Source organism: Astatotilapia calliptera, chromosome 8 (genome assembly GCF_964374335.1).
Source record: "Astatotilapia calliptera chromosome 8, fAstCal68.1, whole genome shotgun sequence".
In the NCBI taxonomy this organism is placed as follows: Eukaryota; Metazoa; Chordata; class Actinopteri; order Cichliformes; family Cichlidae; genus Astatotilapia; species Astatotilapia calliptera.
Window position 1 is genome coordinate 10641728 of NC_137429.1, and position 13139 is coordinate 10654866.

Here is a 13139-nt window from a genome sequence, read left to right on the forward strand (position 1 = left end):
TGAGACAGGGCTGATTTCAAGAATTGGTGCTTCAGCCTCGTGTTTTACTGCAGAATCTGAAACCTTTGTCAGCAGAAAAATTTGCAATGCAAAGCAAACATCTGCTGCCGAGTCGAGAGTGAAATGACAGAGATCAAAATGTTCAGATCCACCTGAGTGGGTGGCAGACCCCCTGGTTTTCGTTGCATGTGGCATTGATAAGTGTGGGACGGGAGGGCGAGGCTTAGAAATAGAGACGACAGAGGAGCTGACATATTAAAGGAAAAATCCGCACAAAAAAAATACAAATTCTTTTTTTCCCAGTGCAACAAAGTTAGAGGTATTTTTAGATGCCAAAAACTTCAGCTGTTAACTGATCTCATTGTAAATCAAGATTGTGTAGATCTAGTTTCTCTTTAAACCCAGTTCTTTGCAGACATTTTCCAACAATCAGAGAGGCAGAAGAAATCATTGCAGAAGAAGTGATGATCCAACTTTCCACAGCTGCTCCAAAAGGTTTAGTAAATCACATCGTACTGCAGCTGCAGGATGACCTGGTCTGTTTCAAACTGACAAGAAAAATCTTTTTAAAAAATTGATTCCTTTACTGCTGCTGTCTGCATCGCTTTTTTAGCTTGCACTTACAGCAGCTCACACCCACGCTCTGTGTTGTGTCAAACGTGGCCTGTGAAAATTAGGAAAAGTAACGTTAGCAGAAAGAAATGGACAGATGAATCACTCGAAGAAAAGTAAAGTGCGCAACTGTGATCATTGCAAAATTTGTAGTTTTATTGTGCGATAGCTGCAGCTATATCTGGGTCTTTAGCATTGCACGTCTCTTATCGGCTGACATTGAAGGAGAAGAAGAGAAGGAGTGATTCTCTTCAGCTGTGGAGTGTAAGAGCAGGATATAATGCTCGATCACAAAGAGGGGACCTTGAGAGTGTAAAGGACCTTATCGATCCTTTTTACGAGCAGCAACATCCACCTCTCCATTACTCTGTCCCTCTCTCTCTCTCAGCTGCTGCTGCAGAGCAGAAACTGGCGTCTCCAGCCAACAGAGTGGATACTCGCATCCTACACAACAAATGGCTGTGAGAGACAGAGGGAGAGGCTCGAATGCTGCACATTCAGTTTCTGATTCACTGTCTCACAACTTCACCTCACATTGGGCCTCATTCACAAACAGTGTGTTTGCACAAACGTGTGCCTAATCAGCACAAACAAATGTTTTACTCACAAATCCGGGATCCATCCGTGTTTTCGTGCCTGAAGTGGTTGGTGCACGGCAAACGAACGTAGAGCTGCCTCAGACTTAGAAAATATAAACATACATGTTTTAACTAAATGCTTAGCAGGTTAAAACTGACTTAAAACAATTAAAAAACCTTTAATTTATTAAGGCAGTGGCCAATTACATAAAATAAACACAAATCCGTTGCCTTTCATCCTTGCTGGACGTCATCGCCGTCACCTCGCCACTGTTTCAACAATGTCCTACTTACGGATGTTTGTATAATCTGGTCGGTTATTCCTTTTTCCATAAACTTGTATCTTAAGCTTTTTTCTTATATCTAAGTCACGGTCTGTGCGTCAAGGATTCAGTATTTACCGCTTCAGTGATTGCAACCCGAGTCTCTTGGTGTGTCTTTCCAGTTTCCACCTTAGACATTATGTTTCCTCAGTCCACAACTTTTTTTTTTGCTTAAGTGACCTTTTTTCTCTTAGAACAGCTTCACAGCTTTCTCTGTGATCCGCCTCTAGGCAAACACGTTTCCTTATATAGAGAAAAATGGGGCCACGGAAGTATGCTGACTGCAAGTAACGTGCGTGCACCTGCTGATTTACAGTGATTCTCTAACGTGCACACGATAGTAAGAGTAAAATTGGCTGCTTTTGCACGATCCACAAACCTGACTTTTGTTTGAGTGCTTATTTTGTGCACAAATTTAAAAGCACACACGGTGAATGAGGCCCTTTGTTTGTTTGTTCTTGTTGTTTTTTAATTTTTTCATCATAGCTCCTTGTCTTCATCATAAGCCTTTTTTCCCTTAGTGATATTAAAAGTAGCCTTTTTCACAACTTTAATATAATAAAGCCGACATGAAAAGGCTGTTGCAACATGAAAGATGTTCAAGTGACATCCTGTTACTATTAGAAGAATGAAAGGTTTATTTTTTGTGAAGTTTTTTTTAGACATTGGCTTCTTTTTCGCTCATTTTCAGGTCAGAACTTGTACTTGATTATTTTCTCTTTTTTTATCATTCAAGCATAAAAAAGCACTCAAATCAGGGGATGAGCCAGTGCTCAATTTAGCAAAGAACTCATTTTAAATTGTATCTTTAGGCAGTTTGTCAATAGTATTCTATCACAATAATAAAACCTATTCCCCCCTTTTTTTGGATTGGCAAGGTGGTTTCTGAAGAGCTATAAGACAAAAACTTATATCTCTGCATTGTTTGCAGTGTGTCGTCAAAGGGTTAGAGTGGTGGATGGCTGTGGCTTAGAAGGTTGTGGAGTTCCCATACTAATTGGAAGATTCATGGTTCAATCCCTGGTCCTCCTCTGCATAATGATATTGTGAGTGCAAGATACTGAACCCAATGAGTTCACTGGAGTGTGAATGTTAGATAGAAAACACTGCGGACGCAATTCTACGTCCTACATCTTTTTGATACATGTCTACAAACTAGTAGATGGTCTAATACGTCTTGATGCATGCTCAATCATCCAAGTAAGTAAATCCCAATCTGGATGTAGTGTTTTCAGTGGGAGAAACATTTCGTCACTCAACCAAGTGACTTCTTCAGTCTCAGCTGACTGCAGGTTTCCCCAACCTTATAAACAGTGCATTGCACAATGACTGAAACTAACATCACTGAATGAACGATGGGCTGGGAGGTCAGTTCCTTGATCATTAATGTGCAAATTCTCATGACCATTGATCAACAACTGACCTCCCAGCCCATTGTTCAGTGGTGCTAGTTTCAGTCATCGTGCACTCACCCACTGAAAACGCTACATCCAGATGATCAGAATCAACCTTTTGGGATGGTCTCAATGGAAGGGGTGGTTGTCAAGAAGACTTAAGCAAGGGAAACAGAAAAGGCTGAGATATGACAAATTACACAAGAACTGGAAACAGGTCTTATGGTATGATGAACCAAGATGAACCAGTGGTGTTGGGGATCTTGTCAAAATTGATGGTATTATGAACACAGAAATGTACCGTCAAATTTTGGCTACTATGCAATACCATCTGGAAGGCATCTGAGCAGTTTAATTTTGTGACATGACAGTGATCCCGAAACACACTGCCAATTCAGTAAAAGCATACCTGGATAGAAAACACACACAAACCATGGAGCGGTCGGACCTCAACATTACTGAAGCAGTGTGGGATTATTTTGACAGCGAACAGAACAAAAGGCAGCCAACATTCAAAGAAGAGCTTTGAATGTCCTTTAAGAAGCCTGGAGAACTATTTCGGAAGACTACTTAAAGAGTTAATAGTTAACAAGACATGTAAATGATCAGTGAACTGGTATTTAACAGTGCAACTTTTGAACTTGCCTGGCTTTTTCTGGAGAAGACACGCTCTGTTAACGTACGAGAAATCCCTCTGTGTCTTTGAGCACGCTGACAAACTTTATAAACTCTTTGTTTGTGTCCCCAGGTCGTTCGGGCCAGGCGGTTGCAGTGCGAGCCAAGGTTTTCGGCTTCAACGTCATCTTCTACGACCCCTATCTGCAGGACGGCCTGGAGCGCTCGCTGGGCGTCCAGCGCGTCTACACCCTGCAGGACCTGCTCTACCAGAGCGACTGCGTCTCCCTGCACTGCAACCTGAACGAACACAACCATCACCTCATCAACGACTTCACCATCAAACAGGTGCATTACTCAAAACAAACACAGACACGCGTCGCCCGCACACGTGTCACCCAGACAGAGCTGAACATCCCATTGAACAGCTGTGACCTGATGTGGGCTTAATGCGGTGCTATCTAGCAGGTAGACAAGTCGAGATGCTGGTATATTATTACTCTGTCAGCCTAGTGTCTGTCCTAAAGAGCATTATATCTGGCAGAAAGAGAAAGCAGGAAGAAGAAAAAAAGGACTGGAAACAGCAGCAGCCTTCCTGCCTGTACATTCCCTGCTCTTTATCTTAAGCTCCACCAAAGCTGGACACAAATTCATTCCTTTGCTCTGTCAAATGCAATTAGTGCCAGCCCACGGCTACAGCAAATATATCGACTAGGCTGCACAGTGTGAGGGGAAAGTGCTGCTCTCTGAGTCAATAACTGCACTCTGAGGCACTGCCTGGGGTGACACCTGCAGGGCAGCTGAGGAACTGCACAAGCTGGGGACGCATCTTCCTTCTGTCAATATCACCCCGCACTGTGACACACTCTCTCTCTCTCTTTGTCTTGTCCCTCGCGCTCCATTCTTCCTGAGTTACAGTATGTGAGGAGATGAAGAGGAGTGGGTGTAGGGTAATAGCCTAACCCAGTTAACTCTGTGTCTTTTCCAAAGCACAAGATTCTCAGCTGCCTCTTAAGTGCTGCAATGAAAGAACACTTTTCTGTCTTTCCTCACCCAGAATTTGGCAGTGGCTCTTAGCGTTTAAAGTGGAAACGTGTGTGTGCATGTTTGTGTATTTTCTGTGTGTCAAAACCACCAAGGCCTAATAAAAGACTGCCTGCCAGCGTAAAGGCTTTTCATGCCCCTGGATTTCAGCTTTTGTCAACATTAAGGGATTACTTTCTTCTGAGCATATTCATTTGATTTTTTTCTTCTTCCTCCCTCATACACTTTTTGTTGTGCCTTATTTTCTCCCCCCCCCGGTAAGCAGCAAGGGGTGGCGGTGCTACTTCATCTTTCAGCTCATCCCTCGTCCTTCATTTCATCTCCTTGGTTTGAACAAAGCCTGCTCTATATCCCACATCTGACAGCATTTGTCCCAGTTGCCTTTCTGTCTCCTAGATCTTTCAGGTGTCAGGTGAAACAGAGATGTCACCATTTTATTCCTTCTTCTCAATTTATGTCCTGTTTAATATGTCTTAAGACATATAATCCAGATTGATGCTCTCTTTTAGATCAAACACATTCATTTGCCTGCCAGGCTGGCATACACACAAAAGTCCATACATGAGCTGTAAAAAAGCTGGCTTCATCTGTGCCTAGTGTTGACTTGTTTGTGTTTGCATGCCTTTTGCACTACAGATGCGTCAGGGTGCATTCTTGGTCAATACTGCACGGGGAGGTCTGGTGGATGAGAAAGCTCTGGCCCAGGCGTTAAAGGAGGGAAGGATACGCGGAGCTGCCTTAGACGTCCATGAGACCGAGCCCTTCAGGTAAATGCACACATGTGCCAAATCCTGGACAGATATAGGCAAGCAAAGTGATGGGTGTGTAGGAAGGGAAAGACAAAGAAACAGAAAACCTTTAAGAGATAGACAGACAGGCAGGAACAATGGCAGATATAGTTATAATGAGATAAAAGAGAAATCATGTGCTTCTAAAAGGATCCTTCAGGGCCCTGTGTGTAATAGAATTGAGGAGATGGAGAGCTGGATTTATTCTTGTCAGAGCAAGTTAAAAACATTTAAAGGTACAGGTGTATGCTTGAGTTTGAATAGAGGTGCAAAAAGAGGTGAATAATCTCCATTTTTTGGTATCCAAACACAACGATAACCCAAGAAAAGACCATATTTATACAGGATTATTAAAACAGACCTTCTTGGACATTTTTCCTTACGCTTTATTCGTGAGAAAGTGCCGGGGGCAAAGTGGTGAAAGGCCAAAACTAGGTGAAAAGGCATCAGTAAGTGTGTCATAACATGCAATCAGCTAATTAAGAGTGAAAGTGTACAGCTTAATTTGAAGTATAATCAATAAATCTATAATTTCTTCATTTTGGCAAATGAATGAATGAGTTACAAGTACTGCTGAATTGATTTAATAACTATTCAAATGACATCTTGACACTTGTTACTTTTGTTGTCAATTATAAACAAATTAATTCAGTTAAGTACTGGTGATATGAATAATTGGAAAATCTGGTAACAGCTTCATCATGAACTATACTGGTGACACTGGGTAACCAGTCTGAAATAATTGTAAATGAAATAATTTCAGATTTATTTCCCAAAGCTCACCTGTTCCCCTTATGATTTGACACCGTGTTTTAGCTTTGAGCTATGAACTGCTTTCATCAGAAGGCAAACAGCTTGGTACGCGTCCCACTTCTCCACCATCCTAAGATCCGTGTTTTCCGTCTCAGCGGGTAACTGGTGTTGTGTTGTTCACGCGTCGGGGGCAGTCAGAGAGTTTGGAGGCTGATTATTTCTGGACAGCTGCTCAGCTGAGTGGCTGCTCAAGAAGGCTGAAACTGAACCCGATGAATCTGGAACTCATGCTCCGCTAACCCAGCATGTCAACGGGGGAGCGTTTCATAACTTTGGACCTCCATCCCACGCGGCATGACACCGATTTCAGGACGCTGCTGACGCGTTGCAAAGCTTACACGCAGAGAACCAGGCTAGGTGTTACAAGGATGATGGAGGGGGAGGAGGGAGTTGATGCTGATCTGTTTTTGTGAGTCTCCTGAGAGGAAAGAGGCTGACAGAAAGGAAGTATCAAAGCAGCAGGAAGAAGATGGTGGCATCTGTGAATAACAGGATCTGACATTTTACCCCACTGGCCATATTTCCAGACAACTGTCATGTAAACTGTACACAAATAGTTTTTAAAGGAAAAGAAATAGTTACAGTATCAGATGGTTTTGATATACAAGAATATGTTTTGTCATTGGCCTCAAAATAAAAATAATTAATTCTACGTTTGTATTTCTTTATAAGTTAATTAGTGAAGCCCTCCACAACATCCGGTACAGCCTGTTATTGATGTTAGTTTTAATATAATTCTGTCATCATGTGCTTGTTGGAGAAAATGTGCATACTGTATTAATTTGACTGTGTGCTGTAGTTTTGCTCAGGGCCCACTGAAAGATGCTCCAAACCTGATCTGCACGCCACACACAGCCTGGTACAGCGAGCAGGCCTCACTGGAAATGAGGGAGGCCGCAGCTACCGAGATCCGAAGAGCCATCACCGGTAAGCCGCCGCGTTTCAATTTTGTTGTCCAACATCCATCGAAACTAAACATCCACGGCTTCATTATGGAGGCCCGCGCCTCGGTGCAGTCTCCCGCGTGACCTGTTGCACGTCTTTTCTTTCCCAGATGTCACATTTCCACTTCAATAGACCCTCGGCAGCCTTTATTAGATCTGGACCTCTTAATTGATGTTATCCTTAGCTTCACGACACAGAGTGGCTCTCGGGGGCTGGCCTTGCCGCCACCCTGGCCAAAAAAAAGAATTTAAAAAACTGATTGTTAAATGGTCCTAATTTGCATTTGTGTATCTAAGCCTGATATGTTTGTCAGTCTGAACTCATTAACACTTTGCATAGCCTGGCCGCTCATGCCCTGTAACAAGTCGTAGCCTTCGAGTGTGTTAGATTTATGCAGCTCTTTTAAGCTGAACGCGTGTCTCGTGACAGGCCGTATCCCTGACAGCCTACGAAACTGCGTCAACAAGGAGTTCTTTGTCACTACGGCACCGTGGGCGGTCATGGATCAGCCAGGCGTTCACCCTGAGCATAATGGCGCTGCCTACAGGTAAGGACTGAAAATACAGCCATTATTTTCATTTTAAGAACAACAGTTTTATCACCTGTGAGCTACACTAAAGTATCATAAACTAGAGCAATTTCCTTCGTTTGCTCCGCCTTTATACAGTTGTAAAAGATGTCTTGATAGATCGGTGGTTTTTATAGGTTAGTTCACCACTCCTGTAGAGCCTAGCATCTCATCCGCTAACGCTTCCCCTTAGCAGCAGAAATAAATTCTGTCCACATTGTCCCACTCTTCGCCATTCTTGATCTCAGCATTTCCACCTCCATGTGCTTCTTTCACGCAGCCAAGTGAACCAAACTCTTCCAGGCGTAACAACCGGCATCCCCCAAGACAAAATTAATGCCTAGATCAGGACCAGGTAAATACGATCATCTGGGGCCAACAGCCTCCGGTTGGAGGTCCTGGATATAAGACCCTCTCACCTCCTGAGCTCACCTGATGTGTGTCCCTCCTGTAGTTCCCCTTCAGCACTTACCTGTTTGAATGAACACAGAATAGAGATGGGTAGCAGTGAATGTGGGTTTTTGAGTGTCACAGAAAGCATGACATGAAACCACTGAGGTGCACTTCCATGGATGGAGTCATGCTTCGTGGTTTCCTTCTTATAGGTATTTGGGAATGTTCTTTCCAGCTATTTTCTCCTTCTCTGGTTGATGGATTTTACTGTGATTTCCACACCCATTTCCCCCCCTAACTAATGTGACATATTAGCTCTTTTCCACCAAACAGTCTCAGGAAGTCTGTGTTTCAGGAAGTATTAAGATAACTGCATAACTGCATTTTTTTAAAACAATAAAAGAAAAATGATGGGAAAGAAAAATGTGGCTCATTGATAAATAGAACATGTGCTGCTTCTTTCATGAGAGGATTGTGTTTTCTCCTTTTTATATCAAATTATGACCCAATCATCTTTAAATTAGGCACTAAAACTTTACGAGCTATGAGCAGATTATGTGCATTTATAGACCAAACAGTATCTTGCCTTTTTATTTTAATTACCATAATGAAACTGAAACAGTTTCATATTTAATCTAAGCTGAAGAAACAAATCAATAAGCAAGGCAAGAAATACTTTCCAAAGTATGTTGATTAATGTAATCTCTATAAACAGGAAGATCGCCTGGAGAGTTCATGCTCCACCAATGCCCACGTCCTGTTTTAAGGAATGTGATCCAGATGTACGCCAAAGTTTAATGGATTCTTCTCTACCTCCGCTCCCTCGTTGCTTCTAGCTTTATGAAATTAAAGCCTGGTAGCTTCCGCAACTTGGTTCTGATCTTAGAGAAGTAATTAATGTCTTTTTTAAATTGTTTGATGTGTAAAAAGTTAGTAAACAGCAAAAACTCTTTTTGTCTGGCCATCTGTTGAGTCTCCCTCTCTTTCCCCATCTTGCACCTGTTTCATGTTTAGTCTAATCTGGCTGCATATTTTTCTGGACATATTAAAACGACAAGAAATTCCAATTTTATTCACATTAATTTGGACCTTTCTGAATCTGAAAATTCAGCCTGAAAGCTAAGTAACTCTTAAACACGTTCCTGAAAAGGTGGAAAAGAAGCAGCAGTTTCACTAGATGATGAGGTCTTTGCACAGAATCCTGTCTTTCACGGTTGTACGTGGGGGTTAGGCTCGTGTCGGCACCACTAACCTCTGACCTTTTCCCTCCCCAGATACCCGCCAGGTGTGGTTGGAGTGGCTCCGGGCGGCATCCCAGGGGCTTTAGAGGGCATGGTGCCTGGTGGGGTGCCCATCGCCCACACCTTGCCCTCTGGTACACACCCCTCCCAGGCCCCATCGCCCAACCAGCCCTCTAAACACGGCGACACTAGAGAGCACCTCACCGAGCAATAGCAGCAGAAAGGATACATACGGCAGCATCTCATCCGGCCTGTTGACACTCAGAAACAACCAATCAAAGCAACTGACCAACTGGGACCAAGAGACAGTGAAACGACACAAGCGGCTGCCTGCTAAAAATCCAGCCAGCAACTGGGAACAAAAGAAGTGTTCCGGGAAATTTGTACTTTTAACCCTTTTAGTTTTTACTCTCTGTCTCTTTGGGTTCAGTTACCGACTTTACTCTTTGATGATGATGTATTTTTGTCTTTCTTTGGGACATGCCTATGATTGTGGACACAGAGTCCAGTGTTTTTAGTGCTCCGGGATTACCCGATGAGACTCTGTTCAGCTGCCCCCACCGTACCACCCACCTCAGAGCTCATGGGAAATGTAAGCCCACTTCTAAACACACCAACTGAACAAGAGAAAAAAAGAAAAAGAAAAACCTTTGGCATCATACGTTACTGGATCGTATGACCCCTGACAGCGCTCCTAATCTTCCCCGCCTCTTCTTCACCCAGCTCCAATCCTCATTGTGTAACAAGTGTGTGTTATTTAGGCCCCCAATTATGCCTCAGAAGAGAATTATTATTAATATTGTTTTTTTCTTTTTATCATCAGTGTGAATGACTAAAAATGGATTATCAGCTTATATATATTTATCAAATTAAAGAAAAAGATTGTTCATCAATTATAGTAATCAAAAGTGGGCTTTAACCCTTTCCTGGCAGTGGTACATTTGACACCTGTCACAGCTGGAGTACCAGCTTTTCACCACTAGAGGGCACTTGTACACAGTGTGAGAATTTTTGAGTTTTAAGTGTCTCCAACTTACTACTTTTTAAAGCAGTTGGTGATTAACGTAAAGCCATTCATTAAACACGTAACTGCAGCTGAAGCTTTTGAAAAGAAGTTATTTTGTACTTTTAGTTCCTAAAAGCTCAGCGATGCATCCAGTTCTCTCCAGAGAAGCGTCTGATGGCTAACTAATCATAATGGCAGTCTTGTTAGACATGGTGACCCAGTCCCTTCTGTGAGCACATTTCACACTGAAGACAGGAAAGGGTTAAATTCAGCATGGTTTCTTAATGACTCAGGAATAACACTTTTTTTTTTGCAGATATTGTTTCTCCTCCCGCCCCTCCCCCCCGCAAAATAATTGTCTATAAAAGGAAAAAAAGAAAACACAAAGACTGATCTGGTTCGTCTGAATATTGAATATTTCTCTCCATCATCCTCTCCATCGTGGTATTTTTATAAAAAGGACACATTCACACAATTTTTTGGTGTTAAAGAGTTTTGAGGAGTCCTGTTAGCTTCGTATTGCCTAGTTAAATGTTCCTATAACCATAGTCCTATGTGATCCCCCCTCTCTACCTGCTCCTTAATATTTCCTTTGTTCTAATGAAGGCCAGGTTCTTTGGGGCATCCTGTACTCTGTAAGAGCAATAGCTGAAACTCTTATTTAGTGTCCCAACAATAGCAGAAGAGGCAGCCAGCAGTATGTTTTTGTTTTTAGTGTGAGTATTTGTATTTGTTTCTTGTACAAGGTGAACATTTAGCATTCAGTGCAGTTCAAATAAAAAAAAAAAAAGAAAGAGAAAAAAAAAAGATAAAGATACGATTCTGAGAACCAGCCGTCTGTACTGACTTCTTGATTTTCATGTAAAACAAGTTTACTCCCTTGTCATGTACATGCACTGGCCGCTTCATTAGGTACACCTGTTTGTTAACTCAGCAAATGTCACAGCAAGAAAATAATCACATTTAGCCATGTACAGTCAAGATTGGCCTTCAAAGGCCCAGCAGAATGCAGAAGAAAGGTGATTTTAGTAAGTATATCAGTAACTACTGATCTACTGGGAATTTCCCCGTACAGTAGAGAAGAAAGGTGAGTGGCACTTCTCTGGGTGAAAGTGCATTAATCGTGCACGGAGCATCTCTGAAAGCGCAACGCATCGAACCTTGAAGCAGGTGGCGTACAACAGCAGAAGATCACATGCGTGCTGTGTCTGTCTGATAAGAACAGGAAGCTGAAGCTACAATTTGAAGATTTGTCAAATTGGACAACAGAAGAAGAAGACTGGAAAAATGTTGCCTGGTTTGCATGTCTTGATTTCTGCTGCAACATTTAGATGATAACACCAAATTCCTAGCATGGATCCATCGTTCCTTGTATCAGTGATGGAGTGATGGGATATTTTCTTGGTACTTTTTGATCCTGTTGGTACCAATTTATTATTGAGTAATGCTGCTGACCATCTCAATCCCTTTCTGACCACAGTATACCCATCTTCTGATGGCCGCTTCCAGCAGGATAACACTATATCACAAAGCTCAAGTCTTCTCAGACTTGTTTCTCAATGTGACAATCTGCTGTGCTTGTCACCAGATCTCACTGCGCACCTTTTCAGATGTGGTAGAATGGGAGAGTCACATCATGGATTAGCATGAACGTGCAGCCAACAAATCTGCAGCAACTGTGTGATGCTATTATGTCAATATGATCAAAATCTCAGAGCACTGTTTCTAATACAATTTTAATTGTATGCTATGAAAAATGAAGGTCATTCTGAAGGCAAAAAAAAGAGTCCACACGGTATTAGCATGGTGTACTTCATAAAGTGATCAGCAAGTGTATATTTCATAATTATGAAAAAAATAAAATAAAATAAAAATCACAATATCAGGGCTTTATCACAAGTGTAAAGCCCCAATACTTGGTGGTGGTGGGGGGGATGAAGACAATACTGAAATAGAATGAAATCCAGTATTTGGGGCTACAAGAAATAACTTCTTATTGAATGAAAAACAAAAACAATCTCACATTGTTTAGTCCCAGAACAATTAATTTAAAGGGGAGGGGGGGGGGGGAGGTCTGTTTTTATAAACCTCTCTTGATCTAGTAATTCTGTAAGTTTTAAACAAAATCCTGCTGAGGGGGTAAAATAACAGACTGTATATAAAAGATGAATGTATGGAACATAAGTGAAAAGTACCTTAAACCTGCAGTTCTTCATATTGCCAGCAGGGGGAAACTCTTTGGCTACAAAAAGAACCCTGCAGGTTAATTAATATTAAAAGTCTTATTCAGAAATTTAAACTTTAATAAAAATTTGTATTTAATTTTGTCTAAACTGTTGTTTTGCACGTTGCAAATTACGGCCCACGTCCGAGTTAAAAATGATGATAAAGCTAATGTGGGGCCCATCTTGTCCTGAATGTGTAATTTTCTTGGCCAAATTAGCCCCACTATCAAGCACCATGATGGCCAAGATGTAAATATTCAATTTGAGCCTTTACAACATAACTTTACTAACCAATAAGTGATGGTACCGAGGCTAAAGCCATCTTTTATATACAGTTTATGACATGCTTCTAAAACTAACTGTGATTTGCACTATAGAGAACTCCATACTGCAGTGATCCTACTTATATTTAGATGATGTGGGTGCACAATGTGAACATTATTGGCTGTGTCCTTGTGTGCGATCAAACATTCCCGATCCACCATCACCCAGTGACTTCAGCTATAACAGGAAGGAAAAGCAATCGTGCGTGCGTGGCGTCACCAATTCAAACAACGAATTTAACAGTGGGAATTAATGAACAATGCAAGTAAG

The 13139-nt window shown here is 41.9% G+C and overlaps 1 protein-coding gene across 2 annotated transcripts in view; it reads left to right on the forward strand.

The window, feature by feature from the left end:
• Positions 1-11152, forward strand: part of ctbp2l (C-terminal binding protein 2, like) — a 43384-nt gene extending 32232 nt beyond the window's left edge. Inside the window, exons 5-10 of one of the 2 annotated variants that reach the window (XM_026178441.2) lie at positions 3656-3870; positions 5203-5333; positions 6967-7094; positions 7542-7659; positions 7961-8035; positions 9348-10414. In XM_026178441.2, coding sequence (XP_026034226.1) covers positions 3656-3870; positions 5203-5333; positions 6967-7094; positions 7542-7659; positions 7961-8024 — 656 coding nt within the window. In that variant the 3' untranslated portion in view covers positions 8025-8035; positions 9348-10414. Of the gene's footprint in view, positions 1-3655; positions 3871-5202; positions 5334-6966; positions 7095-7541; positions 7660-7960; positions 8036-9347 lie in introns of both variants that reach the window. The other variant, XM_026178440.2, reaches the window with a different exon arrangement.
• The last annotated feature ends 1987 nt before the right edge of the window (positions 11153-13139 follow it).